Source organism: Osmerus mordax, chromosome 2, assembly GCF_038355195.1.
Source record: "Osmerus mordax isolate fOsmMor3 chromosome 2, fOsmMor3.pri, whole genome shotgun sequence".
Taxonomy (NCBI): Eukaryota; Metazoa; Chordata; class Actinopteri; order Osmeriformes; family Osmeridae; genus Osmerus; species Osmerus mordax.
This window is the reverse complement of record NC_090051.1, coordinates 1,079,068-1,101,036: the sequence shown is the minus strand read 5'-3', so window position 1 is coordinate 1,101,036 and position 21,969 is coordinate 1,079,068. Positions and strand designations below refer to the sequence as shown.

Sequence of the window (21,969 nt, the reverse complement as noted above, 5' to 3'; positions counted from 1 at the left end):
GGTGTTTGTGTGTGTGTGTGAGTGTAGGTGTGTGTGCAGGTTTGTGTGTCTGAGTGAGTGGATGTGTGTGTGAGTGTGTGTGTGTGTCTGAGTGAGTGGATGTGTGTGTGTGTGTGTGAGTGGATGTGTGTGTGAGTGGATGTGTGTGTGTGTGATGGGCAGGGGGTTGTGGAACTCTGATTGACACATTCATGTCATACCACTAAGGAGGAGCAGAGAGCGTGCTGGGCAAGGCAGTTCAGTCATCTATGTGGTAATCACTTTCAAACAACAATATGGCCTGCACTGCAACAGACAAAAAAAAGCAATTTACGAAAAACATTCAACTCCTTTTTTAACTTGGCTGCAGACAAAGAAGGGGGTTTGACACAAAGACCAGGCTTGGTCACGCAGCAAGGGAAGTACTGACAAACCCATTTGCAAAAGCCGTACTAGCCAAGAATTTGCCTAAGTGAATAGGATAACTGGATAATCTGAGGCCTGTCTCCTGCGCCCTCAGCCTGAATGGTGAGACTCAGAGACAGCGTGTATTAGGAGGCTGCAGGGTCTTTGTGTGGCCATGCTGAAGCTGTGGGGCTCCCCAGACCTGGCTCCTCTCGCCTGGGGGACCCCCCTCCTGTGGGCTCCCTCACCCCGCCCCTCCTCTCCTCATGGGGCACTCCAGCCTCACCCCGCCCCTCCTCTCCTCATGGGGCACTCCAGCCTCACCCCGCCCCTCCTCTCCTCATGGGGCACTCCAGCCTCACACCGCCCCTACTCTCCTCATGGGGCACTCCAGACCCGACCTCTTCACCCGGTCTGGATGACTTACACCTCCAGATAGCCCCACAAACAACCTCAGTTCAGATGAAACCCAAAGGAAGCTCCCTCACTTCAAGGGACAGCAAGGTCATCAGAAGGGGTAGTCTTACATCAGTTTTTAACGACCCCAAGATATATTGCAACACAGACCCTAATGGATTGGCTGAGAGAAAATATGTTTCAGATGTTGGAGCAGCGGTGAGCAATGAGGAGATAACAGTGTTAGAATGTGGATATGAATCATTACAAGCGTAGAGTTACATAACTCACATTCCACTGTGATTACACCATCCTCTCGTGCACTTATAACATCTCAAACATCTTGAGAATCACGTTTGTTTGTTCCTGAACATCACAATTTCACTTAAATCAATGAAACGCTTGGAATTTACAAATGAACCAGATGGAAATGTGTACCGTCTTGCATTGTAGGAAGGAAATGACAAACGACACAAAAATCCCAATCGTCAGCCAGAAGCCTGCTCACCTCAACCTAGTTGCCTGAGCTTGGGCTGACCTCTCTGACGGTCATGCTGAGCGGGTCTGGAGAGAGACAGAGATACAGTCACTCAGTGATAAGTACAGGGAGACAGACTGAAACAGAACACTGTGTTCCCTTTAATCTGACAGACGGCCCTTGTTTGATGTGCCTCAACCCAGGCTGTGGAGCGGGGTGGTGGGGAACCAGACAGTGTCTGTCTGGTACCTGCCTCTCTATGGCCCTACACCACACTGTCAACATCAGGGGAAGTGGTAGGAATCACACAAAGAGGATGTCAAAAAGAAGAGGTTTCCAAGAATACAAAAACAAGAAAGCCACAAAGGTAAAATACAACACGAATATGAATGCTCTAGGCTAACCTCAAAACAAGGGCAAACAAACGATATGCTTCGGGATACTCCACTAACAATCCAGACACAAGGAGTCTGACACCAACACGACAGTCTCACGAGTTCTGCAAATCAATCTGGCAAAGAGGAGAGGAAATGGAAAGACCAACAGTAACAGGTGACAATTCTAACAGTAACGGGGTGACATGATCAACTATGGTGACACACACAGAGGGGCAGGGGGAGGGGCAGGGGGGCCGATTAGCCTGGAGTCATAACACTCAGGGCTTCACATCTGCCTGTATGACAAATACTGCAAAGTATTTGTGACCCTCGGAAAAAGATTCTACGACTTTGGTGGTGGGGGGGGAGGGGGACATTATTATGATTTTCTGTTTGTGTCTGTGTTTAATTCTGTGCCTCTCAAAGACAAATAAAGTAATCTATCTACCCATCTATCTATCAAGTCAACAGTAGGCTATAATATCATGAAACCACGACACCGAGCTCCATGCACTGACGAGAGCAGTAAAGCATGTGGGTGAAGAGATCTGTGGCATGAACACTTGCAAACGAAAACCCCGTAAATCCAAGCAGGGGAAACCAGGGGTGAGGGGGGGTGATCCTCCCGGGGGGAGATCTTCCCTGAAGAAGGTCACTCGTTTTGGGGAAGGTCATCCAGTAGGTCAAATGGGGTACCTCTCCACCCCTGATCACCTGGGAAGTAGATCATGGCATCCTGTGACAGGAACAACAAGATGATGACTGCTGGGGTGTGTTCAAGTCGGCGTCAGAATTGAGAATTTTGTGAACGTTTGCCATTGATTTGTCTTGGGTTTCCACATACATTTATTCATGTAACAGATGCTTTAGAACAGCTTGGAAATGCCATTCCGTTTCATCGTGTATTTTGTGTCCTTTCTTTGTTTGTTTTTTGCCAGTCTAACACATTTAAGCCATCTATGTTTACATGAGAAGGGACCCTCGACTTCTTGTCATGGGAACAGGGGTGATGGGTGCGGGGGGTCAGTTCTCTCGGAGGCCCAGCATTCTGGAGCCTGACTTGAGAGCGACAGTAAATCTTGGCCCATCGGAAGGTTTCCCCCCTGTCTCTCTGAAGCTAGCCAAATAAACAAACTGCTGTAGGTCTGCAGAGAGGCTGGAGTAGGAGCAGTGAGCACTGAGCTCTGGCATGCTGGGGGGGGGGGGAGGAATGCAGAGAGAAAACTCACAGATCAGATTTCAGGAACCAGGACCACAAGCGGCCAAGGAGAATGAAACGAAAGCCTGAGGGTAAACTCTACACGGAGCTGTGAGGACACAGAGGGTTGGGGGTGATGCAATATCCTTTATTTCTTTAATTATTCAGTGTTGTTGGAGGGCTGTGCCCGTATATCAAGAAATTTGAGCCATTTTTCGATTGTTTTTCGATTGCCAAGAAGGCATTTTCATATCTTTATATCCTCCGCTAAGGTTTGGAGTTTGGGGATACTGAATTAGTGTTAGCAGGAAGTGACCCTCAAGACCCCCCTCTTTCTGTGTATTGAACCCGTGGTTTCCATCAGAGTTGAGGATAATATTGTTGTTTGAGTTGAGGCTCTGGCCTAGGGGGGTTCCTGCCGTTAGAGAGGGGGTTGGGAGAAAGTGGAACATGGAGACTGCAGAATAAAAGCCCAAACCCTTGTGCTACACAGAGCCTCGTATGCAGGTCAGGGTTCTGGGGGTATGACACTGTTGGCTGTTTTTGTTCTCACTACACCAGGGTCAATGAGTTCAGGGTCAGAGGACAGAGGGCCAATTGAATGGAGACTGACATCACACAACTCCTCTGTCAAAACGGTGGTCAAATTATAAATATTCAGCAGATCTCTAAGGATCACTGAATACTCTGACAAAATGGAAATAAAAACAGCCAATATTCACACATTTATAAATGATCCTGTTAAAAAGTTTGCAGTTACACAATGATTTCATGAAAATTCACAGAATTCTCCAACCACAGAGGGAGAGATTTGTTTTCACCTGTGTGGATTTAGTATTTGGATGATTCAGTTTGATAAATGAGTGTGTCCCCTTAGCACATCTGGAAGTGAGTAGCAGGGGAGATCGGCTGCAAGTAATGACCGGACGGGATAGACCTGGCACCACCAGCGACCCGTGAAGACCCTCCTGAGCCTTAAAACATGGATGGGGAAATCAGGGCCCATGGTCAGAGCCATGGCCTCCAGACTTCTCCGGTTCAAGTGAACATGGACAATTATGTGAATTTGACCATTTCCACCACGCATAACACTTCGGCCCTGAATTGGTTTGAAGTACATTGCTTACAGTTTGACCGCAAACTTATTTTATGAGTTTTTGTGAAGAATGTTTACTCTGTGAAAACAATAATAGTCAGTTCATCAATGTATTCATTAGAAACCTGCAATTGGTTGTGCGTGAAAGACGTTTTTGCTGTTGAAATGTGAAGAGTCCACCATGTTCTTACCAGAGACCCTGCTTAGCCTTCCCTTCCTTACTGGGAGTTTTCTGTTTCCGAGAGCAGGAAGTTGTCTCACAGTACTCCGATCATGCTAAGCTGGACTTTAAACAGCCGTACTCAATCAAGAACCACGTTTTAGAACTTAGTCTCCCAGATATAGTCCATTCAATCTTTAGTTCTGGAGCCTCATTTCCATATTCCAATAGAAAACATGTACAATGTATTCGTTTTCCCATCGTCAGAAATACGATTCACGTAGGCTTAAATGTGCCTTATGGTATTTAATGCGTTCAACTGACTCGAAATATGACATGTTGAATGCAGTTTCAGCCTTGTCATGTGTATTGTAGAGAATTTAAAAAGATACAATTTCATTGTGAAACATTTCTCTGAATGGATAACATATGACGCATTTTTGGCCAGTATCTCACGACCAGCAGCGGTCTGGATCTGATCACTATGGCTCTGTCCTAGAGAAATTCATACAAATCATATAGAGCTAGATTATTCGAAGCAGGTCCTGTACGCCCACGCAGAAACCCATAGTTCATTTACACAGAGCTAGGCTCGCTGATTTCAACAGTGCTTCGCAGTTACATAGCAGGGTGAGGTTCCTACCGACAGAATACGAACATCGTGGGAAACAAAACGGAATTGACGGAAATACTGAAGCATCCTTCAGTTCCTGGCCGAAAACATTTACATCTACATGGGAAAAGTGTGGGCACAACAGATGTACCCCCACTACTCCTATCACTACCCCCAATACCTGCAAACGAAGGTAGAGTAAAGCATTGTTTTCTGCGCTGGGTTAATCAACAGTGTCACATTTATTTTCGCTTTTTCATCACTGTTTAGGCTACAACATAATTGAAGCGCGAAAAGCGCAAATGGAGAAAATGTCCTGCTGTGGTTTACGTACAGTTCTTTAGCACCTGTCCGAACTGGTGTTCATCCTCGATCTGTGGACGTTTAGTCTGAGATTTTTATCTTAAGGAATAGAAAAGGCTATTTTAAGTTAAGGTCCTTAACGGATAAGTGTGCATTGCATAAAATAGAACAGAATAGAAAGGATTAAATCAGATACTGTATACTTTTTTGTCTACTGTATCAGAATAAGCCTCTTGTTTTTAATTGTAAGGATATACCATATGAAATTATTAAGTCTGCAAAGTCTCCAGATGGGAGAGAAGATGGTTAGAGGACAGTCCTGAGTTGAACTACAAACCTCTCAACTGACTATCATCAAAAAGCTTCTACTGCTGTGCCTCACTTAAGCTCATGAATGTTTAATCAGTTAGGCTGCCTATTAAATGGCAAGGTCTCCGGGGACAGCCGTGTTTTTTATGTTCTACAATGCAGCGGTAGATGTGCTTAGTGTCCGCCCAGTATTTCAAACGGGAAAAATACAACAAATTTCACATACTACGTTTTCAGCGCGGTAAATGGATGGACGTTGTGCTGTGAATTATTGTGTACATCCTCTTGGAATCTGATTCTAGAATAGAGCTATTCACCAAAAAGGTTCATTTTGTTTTATGGCGCACTAAAGATATGTTGGGTGGCCTTGATACAGGGTGGTTTGTAAGCCTTGAACAGAGCTCTGCTCATAGCCTTGTGGATAACTGTCATGGTGGTGTGCATTATCTTTGTCCTGCTGTGTCCTCAAGGCCCCCTCCTGGGATCACTATGAATTGACCCTATGAGGGGGGCTATTATTATCCTATGAGGGGGGCTTGGCACCAACATTTTCCTCTTGGCTATAAATATTCCTTTATTTCCAACATGTATTTAAAGTTATTTTTAACTCTTATAGGCCATTTCATAGATTTTTTGGGGTTCTTGCTGTGAGAGACTTGCATCTATGATGTAAAAAGTCCTTATTGGTTTAATTTATGTTTCCTGTCACATCTCAAAGGTACACCGTCTACCACAGTTCAAATCTTCAAAGACCCCAAGTTGGGAAAGCATACCCCTCAACCAATTAAACCTCTAGACTTTAGTCACATTTTGTTGGTGGGCTTTCCTTGTCAACATAAGCTTTTAATCAATGGCACGGTGAGTGTATTAACTGCCATTGGGTGTTCCATGCAGAGACTGTGGACAATGACATTATGCAGAGACTGAAAAGCCCTACACAATGTTTACAATAAAGTTTGGAGAGTTGCTTGGCAGCGGAATGTACACAATGGAACGGCACTGTGACGCTGTTCTCTCTGTCCCCCCCGCCATGAAAGGCCTCCTATTGTGATCGTATGATTCTCATTCTTGGGACTTTTGACGCGAGTAAAACAAGGTCCCAGCACCACAAAAACACCCTCAGCTCTGTTGACGGGCTCTGCCAAGTGGCTCTTTCAGAAAAAAGAGAGAGAGAGAAAACGTCAAAGCGCCCTTCACGAGTGAAAAGGTGTGCCCGGCCTCATGTGGGCGTAATGTAATCATGTCTGATGCTCGTGTAAACAATTTAGATGAAGCCACGGTGAAATCAAGCAGCGATAGCGAACATAAAATCAATCACAATGAGACAGCAACACTACAGTCTAGCATTCCTTTTCTATAATTTTGCAAAGTCAATTATCAGGAAGAGAGTTGTTGTCAGGGTTGAATGAAATTGAATTTTCATTTCTCATCAAGACTCACTATTTTGTCATAAACACATATTTTATTTATGAGAAACACAGATTACAATCTCACATCAGAATATTGAAATGATGATCAATTTCCTTTTTCCTGAATTATTTATGAAACACCTCACTGGATATGAGAATATGAGAGGAGGTTGAAAAAAAAAAACGTTTAGATCAAAAATTGGTCTCCTGCTGTATGAATATGGCTATATTTGTTTGTAATCAAAATTAATATCAGCGAAGCTATGCGGGATATTAAATGTTCACAATTTCCCTACTAAAATGAAAAGTATTATTAACTTTTCCTCCATGAAAACAATGATGTGCCTTTGTTTTAATCATTGCTCAATACTGAACACTGACTCAAAACCTAGTACAGTGCATTATTCAATATGGAACCAGAGAAAGTCTACGTGCAACTAAACATGCTAAATCTGTCTTTACGGACATCAACTGAAGGCAGAACCTTTTCTCTGACCAACGGACTGCTGACAGCTAAACTGCAGTGTGTGATATCCTCGCCCTGCGCACTGTCAAAGTCAAACATAGATCCTGCCACATGATGAGATCTCCACCAGCAGGAGTCACATGATCTGTGAGTGCTCTGGACAGATGGGCAGAGTGCTGTCTGTCATGTGGACGCCTGCTGCAGTATCACCCTATCACAGCCTCCTTCTGCCTCTGTGGGAAATACGATATTCTCTGCAAAGTTCAGCTCACACTTCAGATGAATTGAGATGTGATCGACAGGTATTGTCAGAAACATGTGTGTACACAAGTATGTAGCTTGATGAAACTGGAGAGGCGAGGTCGATACAGTTTTCTATCTGAAACTCATTTCGAAAGAGGTGACCTTCAAAGGGGATTTCATGAAATGAGAAATGGTTTGGGTCAGACTAGAAAAACCCTTTAATGGTGGTAGCGTCCTCTATGATACTGGATGACAAAGGCTCGATACCTTATTGAATTATATCTTGTCATTCAATACACCCACGTGTCTTGCAAAGCTGTTCCCTTTGAGACGGCTGGTTATTGGATTTGTGTAGTGAGATTCTCCAAAATGGCCTATTGTGTTATTTCTTTACAAGTCCCATGCAAACATAGAAAATACAATTTAAGGCAAATAGAGAGCAACAAAAATCATTCCTGAAAAGCAGTGAGCTCAGCTTTTCCTCTCCCGCCCCTGCCTCCGCCCCTGCCTCCGCCCCTGCCCCTGCCTCCGCCGCTGCCTCCGCCCCTGCCCCCACCCCTGCCCCTGCCTCCGCCGCTGCCTCCGCCCCTGCCCCCGCCCCTGCCTCCGCCCCTGCCTCCGCCCCTGCCCCCGCCCCTGCTCCCAGCCCTGCCTCTGCCCCTGCCCCCACCCCCGCACCCACCCCCTCTCGTTTTTTTGAGGTGGGGTTGCGGATTTGCGGCCTGTCTGAAACACATCAATACAGACAGACACACATCTCAGTTGTGGTACGCTTGCTGCCACCACCTTAAAGCGCTCTGTAGAGCCGCTCTGTAGAGCCGTGGATAAATGAGTCAATTTTTGGCTCAACGTGGCCTCAACCCCTGACCTGAAAACCTCCCGTCCAGGCAGGAAGATAAATACAGAGCTGTTACTGGAGCTTCCTGTTGCTGTTGAGGCTGAGGAAGGACTGCTGAGCTGCTGGATGTGTCCCTGTGTGAGCTAGCAAGAGAGGAAGTTGATGGAGAAAAAATGTTTGCCTCAGAGGAAGTGTTGTTAAACCTCAGCTGCAGCTGTGGCCACAAGTTTAATACTGTGAATGTAATACCAGGCCACACAAACTGTAAATACTACACATTCAGTGACTAGAGTGTGTGTGTCTGTATGAGTGTGTATGTGTGTGTGTGTCTGTGTGTCTGTATGTGTGTGTCTGTATGTATGTGTGTGTATGTGTGTGTATGTGTGTGTCTGTGTGTCTGTATGTGTGTGTGTATGTGTGTGTGTGTATGTATGTATGTGTGTGTGTATGTGTGTGTCTGTGTGTCTGTATGTGTGTGTGTGTGTGTGTGTGTGTGTGTGTATGTGTGTGTATGTGTGTGTGTGTCTGTATGTATGTGTGTGTGTATGTGTGTGTCTGTGTGTCTGTATGTGTGTGTGTATGTGTGTGTCTGTATGTATGTGTGTGTGTGTGTCTGTGTGTGTGTGTGTATGTGTGTGTGTGTGTCTGTATGTGTGTGTGTGTGTGTGTGTGTATGTGTGTGTGTGTCTGTGTGTGTGTGTGTGTGTATGTGTGTGTCTGTGTGTCTGTATGTGTGTGTGTCTGTATGTGTGTGTGTGTGTATGTGTGTGTCTGTATGTGTGTGTGTGTATGTGTGTGTCTGTATGTGTGTGTGTGTCTGTGTGTGTATGTGTGTGTGTGTGTGTGTGTGTGTGTGTGTGTGTGTGTGCTGGACCTGAGGCCATATTAAGATTGAAAGGGATCCACTGCAGGCGAGTGCTTCCTGGTTATGTGTCTGTGTGATGATTCAGCACAGACACGTGGATCACGTCAGTTCGGCCTGCTTGGGACCTGATTTGTGGCTGCAGCAGCAGATTCAGGATTAGTCACGCAAGGCCTTCCTGGGAAGTCATATCATTGCAAAAAATATGTAACATTTATATTTCACTATCACAGAGAAGAACACGTCATTTGTAATGATTGCGCAATGGACACAACCGCTCATATCAAACTAGTCAAAAAAATGTATTAATAATGTCGTAGTCATGTGACATATAATGTGATAGATCATGTGTTAGAAACTTTACATTAGTTAAGCTCACATAAATGTGATACAATGTATAACATTCAGGGGATGTAAACTCCAAGCAATAATATATAACTTGTAGGTGACCATATAAATGGAGATAGTATGGATACCACTTGGGGGCCAGGGAGATGACCACTGTCACCATCCTCTCCCTGCTCTGGTTGCCTTGGTGACCTTTGCAGAGTGCTGAATGAGATCAGTGTCTTCCATGTTCTGACTCTGACCTATCGACACGTTGGCCTAAAGGACCTCGTTATACTCCCCACCAGGGACATTTGGTGCCTTTCAGGAACACTATATTGAATTAAAACCTGTCCATTGAGAATCAGTGTACCAGAATCAGTGTACCATTGTTACATAGTCCTGAGCAGGCTGGAGCTTACAAACAGGAATTCAGGTTAAAACATCTCAATCCTCCTGCGCCATTTCAAGGACAGAATGAAAGAATTCTTCTCTGATTGGCCTTGCTTTGTTTTTGAGGCTGATCTGGGGGTTACACCAATGTTGACTTTGCCCTGTTTGCAGTGGTCAAAAGAACAGATGTTGCATAATCTTATTAGCAGCTGGTTCAAAGCCCCGAACACAAAAGGGCAAACAAAGAGCATGCAGAGGGAGAGCAGGGGTGCTGAGGGCCTGGTGGGTAGGTACACATGGGTTCCTGTGACACCCCCCCCCCGCTGCCCAGGCAGAGTGGACCGGTCCCAGGACTGTGGCAGACAGGGCTTTATCTAACACCATGTATGGAGTGACAGGGATAGGGGCTGAGGCTAAGCCACAAAGGCCTGAGCAGATCTGGGACCAGGCTGGTTACTACAGCTGCTTGTCCTGGCTGTAAGTGATAGAGTCATGAAGGCAGTTATCCCATGCAGGAGGAAAGCAACTGCCTCTGGCTGCCTCTGGCTTAAGTCCTGAGCAGAGAGGATGTTGTGTGGAGGTAGCCAGGTGAGATGGGATAACCAGGCAGGACTAAGAGAGAGGTCAAGGGAGGTGAGCTGTTGAAGGTCAGCATTAATTCACATCTCTGCAGCGACACTGTTAGGTTTTCCAATCACAGACTTGACATTGGCGGGTGAATTGGGTTTGATTTATAGCTTGGCCTAGAAATGGGCCCCGCTTCGCTGGTACTTTCTGCTTTAATAAAGAGCTTGTCCTCTCCAGCCCCCCCCTCCCTCTCCAGCCCCCCACTCCATCTCCAGCCCCCCCCTCCCTCTCCAGCCCCCCCCTCCATCTCCAGCCCCCCCCTCCCTCTCCAGCCCCCCCCTCCATCTCCAGCCCCCCCTCCCTCTCCAGCCCCCCCTCCCTCTCCAGCCCCCCCCTCCATCTCCAGCCCCCCCCTCCATCTCCAGCCCCCCCCCTCCCTCTCCAGCCCCCCCCTCCCTCTCCAGCCCCCCCTCCATCTCCAGCCCCCCCCTCCATCTCCAGCCCCCCCTCCATCTCCAGCCCCCCCCTCCATCTCCAGCCCCCCTCCCTCTCCAGCCCCCCCTCCCTCTCCAGCCCCCCCCTCCATCTCCAGCCCCCCCCTCCAACTCCAGCCCCCCGCCTCCATCTTCAGCCCCCTCCCTCCATCTCCAGCCCCCCCCTCCCTCTCCAGCCCCCTCCATCTCCAGCCCCGCCCTCCATCTCCAGCCCCCCCCGTCCATCTCCAGTCCCCCCCCCCTCCATCTCCAGCCCCCCCTCCCTCTCCAGCCCCCCCCCCCTCCATCTCCAGCCCCATCAATTTAATTCCTTCATTATTATTTTCACCACAATTGTCCTGATAAGGCCAGTATCTCTCAGTGGGTGCTGGCTGTAACAGTGTTCTGTGCTGGATCCTTTTCACACAGCCTGTGGACTTCCCATCCTCCCTGGCCTTGTTTCAAAATACACCTCTCATAGTGTTTGTATGAAACTCAGTGCTTTTCATCATTGTGTTCAGTTGGTTTTCTTTTACTTTGAAACTTTGTATTTCAGAAAATCATGATCAAAATCATGACCAATCATGTCACAGCTGCTATAACACATTCATACTATAGGTTGTGTGGCCAAACATTTAAGAACATTTAAGAACATTGAAGAAAATTGAAGAACATTATGGGATGAGAAGACTGTGTGTCTGGCTCGTTAAACTGGAGGTACTTAAAGCTGTATTTTATTTGTGTTTTGTTATCTCAAGAGCAATTTAGGTATTTTATGATTCCAGAACAAAACGCTTCTGGCTCTTTATTAAGTGCTGTATTTAATATTTGCACAATAATGTATTTCGATAAACCGCGTCTGCTAAATGAATAAAAGGTAAACTATAAATGTTTGAACACTGTCGTTATGTGTTAAATGTTTCACAATGATCGTTACACATTAAGTATTTTTGTGTGCTAGAAACATACACAAACTACTTGTTATTGTGATTTTACTTTGTATAATATGGTATTACTTGAAACTATGACAATTACAATTTAGTAAAAGAAGAATTACCATAGCTGAAAACCAAACCAGTAAAAAATAGCGTACTGGTCCTTTAATGGGCGCCCGCACTGTGGAATCTTAGGTATGCATTCCAGAATAGTCGAAGGGCAGCAAAAGGGGAAACATTGTGACAATTTTTGGTTAATGATCTACTTTATCTAACAATTATGAGACATTACTTTAGATATGACCTTTTAAAGGTATTATCAATTGTTGTAACGTTGGTATTTGGATGAATACTGAAGTATGTTATAATATATGCCAAATTGAGACCCTATTGTCCCTCTACCGGATCTCAGAATGGTATCTTCCACCGTAGCAGGGTCGGATCCAGATCTGTTCTGCGGAGGACCGGATCCAAATCAATGAATCTAGTCAAACAAACGGGGTTGGGCAATCGAAGTTGGGACTAATTCATACACTACGATTTGTGTGTGTGGCATGGGTTATGTATGATACATGATTTATTTGCCGATAGTATTGTGTGGTTGATTATATAAATTAGACTTTTATGGTGAAATCAACAACTTTACTCAAAAAGCCATTGGACAGGCTATTTATTTAGAATTACCATATAATTATAATTTTTTACATTTGGGTCTTTGAAAACCGAGAATGATTTTTGCTAATTCTGGCAACCCATTGAGGACTACTTATCGTAAGCAGGTAAACGATACATTTTTTACAGTCCGTTTGTAGGCTAATAGAGTAATCATGATGTACCTGGCCTTCAGCAAGTCGCAAAAAAGATCGGTTTGAGAGAGGCAGCCATCTGCTATGGTAACCTTAACCCTGGTTGAACAGAAATTCGGCTTTAAACCAATTATTTTATCTGCCAAATATTGCGAAGCCTACCATTCTGCGATGAAACCCCTTCATGTCAGTGGTTAGGCTAGGTCAACTTGCTCCAGGTTTTGTACAGTAGCCTAGATCACAGTGGTCGTTGATGCTTCCTGTAGTTGTTGTCACGGTAATAAGGGTTTGTTATGAACTTTTGTCGGTGACCTAATACTTTAGAAACGCCTTTAAATAAATGTTATAACGAATGTTATGGTTGAAAATATTTGGAAGATTGAACACTTGATAGTGTAGAATTAGTAGAACTGAACACTGATATTTCTGCTGTGTTCGTGTAAACCACTGTAGTGGATCCATAATTTAAAAAGAGACGATAAATGTACAGGCTACTAACAATGTAATGAATTGTAGCCTACTGTGTTGTATTGAGGCAATGTAGGCAAAATAATGTTTGCTCGTGTGCTCTCGGCTGGTTCTTATAGTGTGAAATATATGTGCAATGTGCATAACGAAATGTAATTCAATCATGCATACAGTCTGCCCCAGTTAGATATGGATTTTCATTTTGACCAGATGAATGTGTTGAGGAGGCAAGGAACATCGCAACACGCGGTGCTGTCACCGTCGCAGGCCGGTTTGAGCTGGCAGGCCAGAACAGAGGTCCGAGGGCGAGGTCTCGTGCTGGAAGCCCCGGTGTATTTCAAGCGCGGATATGACAGGCTGTTCTGGTCTGGAGTCGACTGATAAGATACGGGACTCTCTCTCTGCTAGGGTAGAGCAGGCAGCCATATACATGAAGACTTTCAGTCTCTCAGAAAAGGAAGTTGAAGTCAGGTTTTTAGCCTTGACTGAGGACTGAGGGTTCCGCTAGCTTTCTCCTCAATAAAGGTCTTAGTCCATGTGGAGTCTGTGGCATTACAGTTATGTCTATGTTGCACTCTTCAATCGGATGGTTTGTTTCTTTGAGAGTGTGTGCACGTGCATCTTAAGCTTTTCTGCTTCACACGCAAGCATTCTCTACTAACTGTCTGTGTGGTCTGATCTAAAGATGGAAACATCTTTCAAGGAGTTTCACAGTTTACAGAAAACAAGGGGGGTTGACTGGTGAGTTGACTGTTTCCGGTAAGCAAAACTCCCACAAGCTGTCAGGTTCAATGGGATGGCCACTTAAAATAACTGGAATAACCTTTTCACAGCAATGTATTTCACCATTCTCAAGTGGCCTTTCAGTATCTCTATTTTGCCTCCCACTCCCTGCCACCTCAAGAGTTTGTGTTTGTGGACTGTTCGTATGATTCTCTCATACAGGTTACTCTGTTGGTGTGGCCACATGCCAGCTATGACCTTTCGGATCCTTATATATATATTTTTGCTTTCTCTGGCATTAGATGGTTGTTGTGTTGATGTGACACTTTCCCAATGAAGACTTGACCTTTGCGCTCAGACCTTTCCTAAAGGTTGTCGATTGTTATGCAACGATGACATTGTGATACACAATTCTTGATAGTGTGTCCATCATTCACTTGTGAACAGTCTATGTGTTTTTGAAGTGTTTAAATGCAACAGACCTCCAGACTGGAATCTCCTCATGTGCATTAAAAGGCAGCGAAAGGAAGACTTTGGTGTGAAACGGAAATTCCTGTCCCTTACAGATTCCTCCTAGAGATGTATGCCCTTGGACCAAAACCCCCGGAGAGCTCAGGGTAAACATGAAATCCTGGCGTGTTGAGTTTCCATCCTCACAGAGCTGCCTTGGCATCCTGACAGGGTCTCCAGCACCCCAATGTTGTCGCCATGATTATGTATTCACCTACAATGTTTAAGATTTATTTTACATCATTAGAAATCTCTATGTGGTGTAACGATGGATAATCCTCTTCGATGAAATGCACGACTTTCCTTTTGTTGGGGGCTCCTGTCCCTGTAGAAGGATACGAGGACAAATACTGAACAGCTGCAGCACTCTGTGCAAAAAGCTGGCAATTAGATTTTTGATCCGGAGGAGGGAAGGAGAGGGTAATTCATATCACACAGAATATCCTTTCCAGAGAGAGAGCAGTTTCAACGCTGCCGGCTGAAGCAAAGCAGCGGGTCAAGTTGGTTTCCGTGGTGAAGGCATGCGAAGCGATGGAGAAGACCTCCTGTCTTGGGCCCCAGTCCAGCTCGCTCAGTCACCAGCCCATGCCTGAGATTCCATCAGCTTCCTCCTCTCCTGTGGGTTCCATGGCGGGGGGAGGGGGGGAGCAGGGGGGGGGAGGGGGGGAGCAGGGGGGGGGGAGTGAGGGAGGGAGGGGGGGGGAGTGAGGGAGGGAGGGAGGGAGGGGGGGGGAGGGAGGGGATAATCAGACTCAGATTTGCAGAACTGTTGTTGAGAACAGGGAAGACTCCCTTGATGAAAACATCTGGGCCCATACAAACAGGAAGCCTGCTGCCTCTCAAACTCACAGGCCGTCTTTTCGGAGATGTTTGGGACGAGCTATTCCCGGCAGTGCCCATGTGATCTTGATATACTTAGAAATTGATGAACCGTGACTCACGTTTTGTGGACAGGGGGTGGGGGGGGGGGATGTATGGACCACAGAGAATACCCATTGAGCAATCGTTCAGCTACAGTTGCACCAATGGAATGTCTTTGTCCTGACCACCTCTCAATCTTAAAACAACAAACCACAAATTCTTCATGTCAAGCTAGGGTTTGTGGGAAGCCTCTAAATTGTGAGAAGCTGCTTCCAAAGAAACATCGAGTTTGAATGACCACCACAGTACCTTCTTGTGTCATCTTGGAAAGCTTGTCTCTGTCTGTCTGTCTGTCCGTCCCTGTACCTGGAGGGATGGGCCTGGGCTGGTGGGTGGAGGAGGGGGCGCTGTGGAGCGCGTCACGGTGAGCCTGACCAGACCAGCAGATCTGGATGTTGATGTTGACATGTCTGTCGGGGGGTCACTTACCCAGGGGCTGCTGGGAAGGTTTCACGCGCTCAGTGTCACACTGCTGTCACAGCTTCGGGTTGTCCCAGGGGTCCAGATTGTGCTGACTGCCGACCTCTGGACTAGATTACACTACAGACATGTATCACTGTGCTGTGAGACATTAATCCTGAGACTGGGCAGACCCAGCCCCTGACACCGACACATGATGGAGGATCTGAACAGTTCAATCTTAGCATGCATGGCTGTTTGAGATTTAGCTCGGCCACACAGCAAAGTGCTTGTGGTGAGCACAGATGGTTCTGGGCTACACTAAAAAAGCCTTCTTTGAGAACAGTCTAAGACAGAATCACAGTTCACTAAACACATGTTTTTTTTTTTTCCAAACTAAAAATCTTTCTGTTCTTGTCTTAAACAAAACACAAACCACTTTCATCATCCAGAAGTCCCAACATATTCATGTTTCTACGTATGCCAGAGTGTGGTTCTCTCTCTGTCTTGCGTCAGCGAACAGTGTTTACATTTCACAGCAAGCAGAGGTTTTGTCTCAGACTGACGCCATTTTGTTTTGGTTCCAGCCACCTGCCGGCCCCTCGTCCCACCCCATGGCTCCTCCCAGCCCCAGCCCCAACAACAGCAGCAGCAGCAGCAGCACGGCAGGCTGGGAGCAGCTTAGCAAAACCAACCTGTACATCCGCGGCCTGCCTCCACCCACCACAGACCATGACCTGGTCAAGCTCTGCCAACCGTGAGTACTTCAGCACTTCCTCTTACCGTTAACCGGTATTGAATGCTCTATTGATCTCGTGGCTCCGAAAAATGAAAGGGGGCGGAGAATAAGCACACCAATTAGTAGTTTGAGGTCCCATGGGGATAAACAATTCATGTCATTTTCGAAAACCCTGGTAAAATGTTAGCTTTGTTGGCATTTACAGGTGGGATTCCGTTAGTTTTTCATTAACTGTTAATGACAATTGTACATTGTTGTACAAACTATAAGAATAACGTTTTCCCTCCGAATCACAATTGAAAATAGCTGCATTCAATCATGGGAGTGGCAAGGTACCATGCAGACAGGAGGGGACGAGGAGGACAGCCAGAGAGAGAGGGGGGGGAGGGGATGACAGGGCCATCACATCTGAATTTAAAATGAAATACAACCTTGAGGAACCCAGGAAGATCCTGTAGCAGCTGGCAGTACAGGTGAGCTACAGCCATGTACAGAGTTCAGATAGCGTCTACTTAAAGCTAAAGCTCTAGAAAGATGGGGGAAATCTCCAGGCGTTCTTATAAAAACTCTATTGTCTTATTGAATACCTTTACGTCTGCCGACCAGAAAGACCACCGGGGTGACAGAGAGATCTCATTTTCCTTTCCCAGACCCCCCGCCAACCTCCCCCCTCTCCTTCCAAACTCCCCCCACCTCCTCCCACAATGTGATGTTGACATTGCGGCACAGTCGAGCCCTTTCCAAATCCACCAGCACATCCTCTCAGTGTTTAGAAAGAGAGAGATGCTCAGCCAGGCTGAGTCCCACTGTGCAGGTTAGGTCCATGGACCCCTGCTTCTACACTGTGCAGGTCAGGTCCATGGACCCCTGCTTCTACACTGTGCAGGTCAGGTCCATGGACCCCTGCTTCTATACTGAGACCCTGGCCATGAAAACACCATCATTTACCTAACACCATAAGCAGTTAACCTTACAAATATCCCCAAATAATATATTTCCAGAAATAAGATTTTCTTTTTTTTATAAGTGTTTGATCTGATATAATTTAAATGATCTAGTGTGTTACTTTTTATTTTAGTTGTTGGTTATTACTTTAATTATGACTTCATTATCTTGTTTATTTTACAGTTTGCTCATTGCTCTGACTAGGAGATTCCTTCCTTCTAAAGCTTATACATTCTTCCTTTTAATACACCTGATGAGGGTTAAGGGAAATGAACAAATTAAAGACATCAAGCATGTGCTGTTCCTTATGTAAGGTGAACTCCTCCTGGATGATTCTAGTTTGTCTGAGGACAGCCATTGTTGTCATTTAAGGTTTGGGATTAGCGCTTAGAGTCCAGATTCAGGTCAAGGGTTCCTGCTCTTTTATCCGGTGTTGTTTTTAGCTTAATCCTTTTCAAAATGACCTTCCTTCATAATGGAATAGCGCTACTCATAGTTCAGGGTTCTATAGCATTGTATTAAAGTCTGATCATATACCTACTATGACGCGGGTCGGCCGGGCAGGCAGGCAGGCAAGCTTGCAGGCTGAAACAGAGACCAGAGAACAGAGTCTCTCCTCGCTGTCCAGGAGTCCAGGTGTGCCAGGGCCCCCAGCCCCGTCAGACTGAGGGAAGGCATGAAGGTGGAGAGGAACAGGCAGGTTAGGGTTTGAGTCAAGCTTATCTTGTGTCAGGGAGTATTGTGTACCTCGACCTCACACTGCTGGGCCTGGTTCCACCCCACACTGCTGGGCCTGGATCCACCCCACACTGCTAGGCCTGGATCCACCCCACACTGCTAGGCCTGGATCCACCCCACACTGCTAGGCCTGGATCCACCCCACACTGCTAGGCCTGGATCCACCCCACACTGCTAGGCCTGGATCCACCCCACACTGCTAGGCCTGTGTGGCCCAAACTTTGGGTTGGCGTGCTTGACTGCAGATCAAGAGATTGCAGGTTCAAATCCCCCCAGTGCTGTACGTTGCATTGGATTCAAAGTGTCTGTGACACTTTTGATGAGTAACACCTCATTAGTACAAGACACTTTTATAAGCCAAAACAGAAGGTGCACATTTACAGTGTTAGTTTACAGTGTTAGACAGATGGAGACCCTGGTCAGGAAACCTTTCAGGGGGTGTGTTTTGCCTCCATGACCATGTCAGTAGAGCGCTGGAGCTGGGAGCTCAGCAGGTGTCCTCCCCTCACCTCACCGTGGCCCAGATTAGGGCAGGGCGTGGTAATCCTGCACCTTCCTTAACCTTTGCCTTTCAAGCCTTCGATTTTGCGTCCCTGGTCTCATGAGACCCCGCCCGGGGAGTTCGCCTGATTGGCTGACTCAGCCGATGTGGTGATTCCTGTAATTGATTAATTTTTGAGTCAATTAGTGGGTTAGGGTTAGGGTTAGTGGGTTAGGGTTAGGGTTAGGGTTAGGGTTAGTGGGTTAGGGTTAGTGGGTTAGGGTTAGGGTTAGGGTTAGGGTTAGTGGTTAGTGGGTTAGGGTTAGTGGGTTAGGGTTAGGGTTAGGGTTAGGGTTAGTGGGTTAGGGTTAGGGTTAGGGTTAGGGTTAGGGTTAGTGGGTTAGGGTTAGGGTTAGGGTTAGGGTTAGGGTTAGGGTTAGTGGGTTAGGGTTAGGGTTAGTGGGACCCCTTCATCCCTGTGGCTCCTTAGCCAAGGTCACGGCAGCCTGGAGAGACGAAGGCAGCGAGGGCGGACACACGTGGGATCTCACACACACACTCACGTATACGCACACACACATGCTCACATACACACGCCCATGTATATTCACACGCGTGTGTGCTCACACACACACACACAAGTATACGCTCATTCCCGCCAGTCCTCTCACAAAAACACTCACCCACACACACACTCGGAAGTCCTTCCTTCTAATTACAATGGATGGTGGAGACTTCTTGGGTTTTTATTAAGCTGCTACCTGTCATTAGCTGGGGGAGCTCTGCCTGACCTTTCCTCCAGTGACAGCGGGTGTAAAAACACGCCACATGCCAGATGTGACAGAATGTGTTATATCTCCGCCCAGGGGTCGAGATGAAGACCTCGTCCTCACACCGACTCCACCTGCCCACCTCTCAGCTGAGGTCAAAGCTCATCCCTCCTCGTCCGTGCTCAGGGAGCCCGCTAGTCAACCTCATTAATCATCCGTCCACCCGGCTGGTCTGGTTTCCTGTGAAGCTCTCCAGCCCTGAGTGTTTATAGTGGGTGTGTTTTGGCTGCGGCAGAGAGACCCGGGCTGTGTTTGTGTTTGAGCGCGGCACTCTCGCCGACATTTTGTGTTCCACCTGCTGGGGTAGCTTAGCGCTGGAGGAACACTCCCCTGTCTGTCTTCAGAGGTCAGCGCTGAGTTGGTTTGTCAGAGCTGGCAGCAACTGTACACCGAGGTACGGCTGAAGATCACCGTGTAACTATGGAGTGTCACCCAGTCGTCCTCAAGCAGGCCGGTCAGGTCGTGGAACTGCAGAGCGCTCCTCAGTGTTTCATCAGGTTTATTACTCAAGACATCTCAGGTTGTGCGACTCATTTCAATGAGTGTTTTCAGTCGCCATCACCAGTTCTCCCTAATAATGGTGCTCCGGTGTTCGATCTCTGGGTTCTAGAACTCAGGACAAACCCACTTCCAGCTCTGTTATATCTATGTTCGAGATATGTTCTAGCCTTGTTCTAGCTATGTCCTAGCTGTGTTCTAGTCCTGTTCTAACCAAGTTCTAGCTCTAGTGCGGCAATCTTATAGTTGTGTTCTAGCTATGTACTAGCCCTGGTCTAGCTGTGTTCTAGCTGTGTTCTAGCCTTGTTCTAGCTGTGTTCTGTGTTCTAGCTGTGTTCTGTGTTCTAGCTGTGTTCTGTGTTCTAGCTGTGTTCTAGCCTTATTCTAGCTGTGTTCTGTGTTCTAGCTGTGTTCTAGCTGTGTTCTAGCCTTATTCTAGCTGTGTTCTGTGTTCTAGCTGTGTTCTAGCTGTGTTCTGTGTTCTAGCTGTGTTCTACCTCGGACTAGCTGTGTTCTAGAACTGCCGAGATTCTCAAATCCACATGGAAATGACTTCCTGTTTCCTCATGCTTTTTAGGTGATGTCATAGCCTCTTGTACAAGGCTCAGTCTCTGTCTTGTTGAACTGGCTGCCTGTGTCTGGTGTGTGATGCAGCTCACGAACCCCCTCTCTCTGCTCCTCTCCCAGGTATGGCAAAATAGTCTCAACAAAGGCGATTCTGGACAAGACAACCAACAAATGTAAAGGTGTGTATGCAATGCCTTTGTCCCAAACATGCTTTTATTAGCATTTCTCAACAAAACTAAAATGGGAGAAAAAAACCCACAGAGGGAGATCCTAGTCTAACAGATAAGCCCTTTCTTTTACTCACAAATGATCCACACAAAGCTACAAGTCATGCTCAGGAATGACCTGCAGGCCTTTGGCAGTAGAAAGCCTATCTCATGCATCGCCGCAGTGAATCTGCCTCCTGTATCACAGTGAATCTGCCTCCTGTATCACAGTGAATCTGCCTCCTGTATCACAGTGAATCTGCCTCCTGTATCACAGTGAATCACTGTTAACTGCTTCAGATCTCTGTATCTGCTATACCGGTCTCTACCAGGACACACTACACCTATAATGTACATTTTCTTTCTATAGACAACAATGGTCTATGTTTAGGGTTGGGTGATGAATCTGCCTGCAGGTGTGACTCATTGTGTGTGTTTTGGCAGAGTCAACACAGTCAACAGGCTGTGCCTTGTTGAAGTCATCCAGTAGCTATGCGTCTGTCTCTGAAGGGCAAGGCGGATCAGGAAGCTGTTAGACAGGCAGGCTTCCACCTCGATCCTGTTATTTTAGTCCTCAGGCTGTCAGCGTCCGATGGGGGAGGGGGGGGGGGGGGCGGTTCCCGAGAGGAACCCGGCCCCGCCCCTTTGTTGCGTGACTTGGCTGCAACGCCTAGCAGCACACACACTCTCATACACACACACACACTCTCATACACACACATACACGTACACTCACACACACCCTCACACAGGCGCAGTGGGCAGATCTCAGGGTTAGGGAAGCGCTCTGTCACCGGCCCTTGGATTATTTAAACGCTGATTAATCGCAGCTTCACAGTGGCTCTGTCAAACATCGTGTCCCTTCACGTGGGCTGCCGGAAGGACAGGGACTGAGATGGCCGGTCCATTTCATATGGTAGATCAAAAATGTAATCTGTAAATCTAATCTATAAAAGCAGATTGTTGTGGGGAATATTCCTGGGAATAGTAGCGTGTTACCTGTTCAGTTGAAGCCCAGTGTTTCTAATGTGATGAGTGTTGGGCCATGGCCGGGGCTGTTTAAGTGTTGACGCTAGCTGTTAGAGGTCAGGGATGGCCTGTGCCCCCTGAGAACAATACGCTGACCTGAAGCCTGAACACAACCACTACTGCTGCTACCTCAGCACTTTGCCCTCCATGAGCCCCCATGGAAACACACACACACACACACAGATACAGGCACATACACGCACACACACACACACACTCTCACATACAGATACACACACACACACACACACAGATACAGGCACATACACGCACACACACACA

General features: G+C 46.7%; 1 protein-coding gene across 4 annotated transcripts in view; it reads left to right on the top strand.

The window, feature by feature from the left end:
* Positions 1–4,764: 4,764 nt before the first annotated feature.
* The window catches only part of LOC136932719 (RNA-binding motif, single-stranded-interacting protein 1), a 31,012-nt gene continuing 13,807 nt past the window's right edge, over positions 4,765–21,969 (top strand). For 2 of the 4 annotated variants that reach the window (XM_067227962.1, XM_067227947.1), the window contains exons 1-3: positions 4,765–4,895; positions 16,242–16,411; positions 20,573–20,631. In XM_067227962.1, the coding sequence (XP_067084063.1) occupies positions 4,824–4,895; positions 16,242–16,411; positions 20,573–20,631 (301 nt within the window). In that variant the 5' untranslated portion in view covers positions 4,765–4,823. Of the gene's footprint in view, positions 4,896–12,319; positions 12,607–16,241; positions 16,412–20,572; positions 20,632–21,969 lie in introns of those variants that run through there. The other 2 variants (XM_067227971.1, XM_067227955.1) reach the window with 1 other exon arrangement.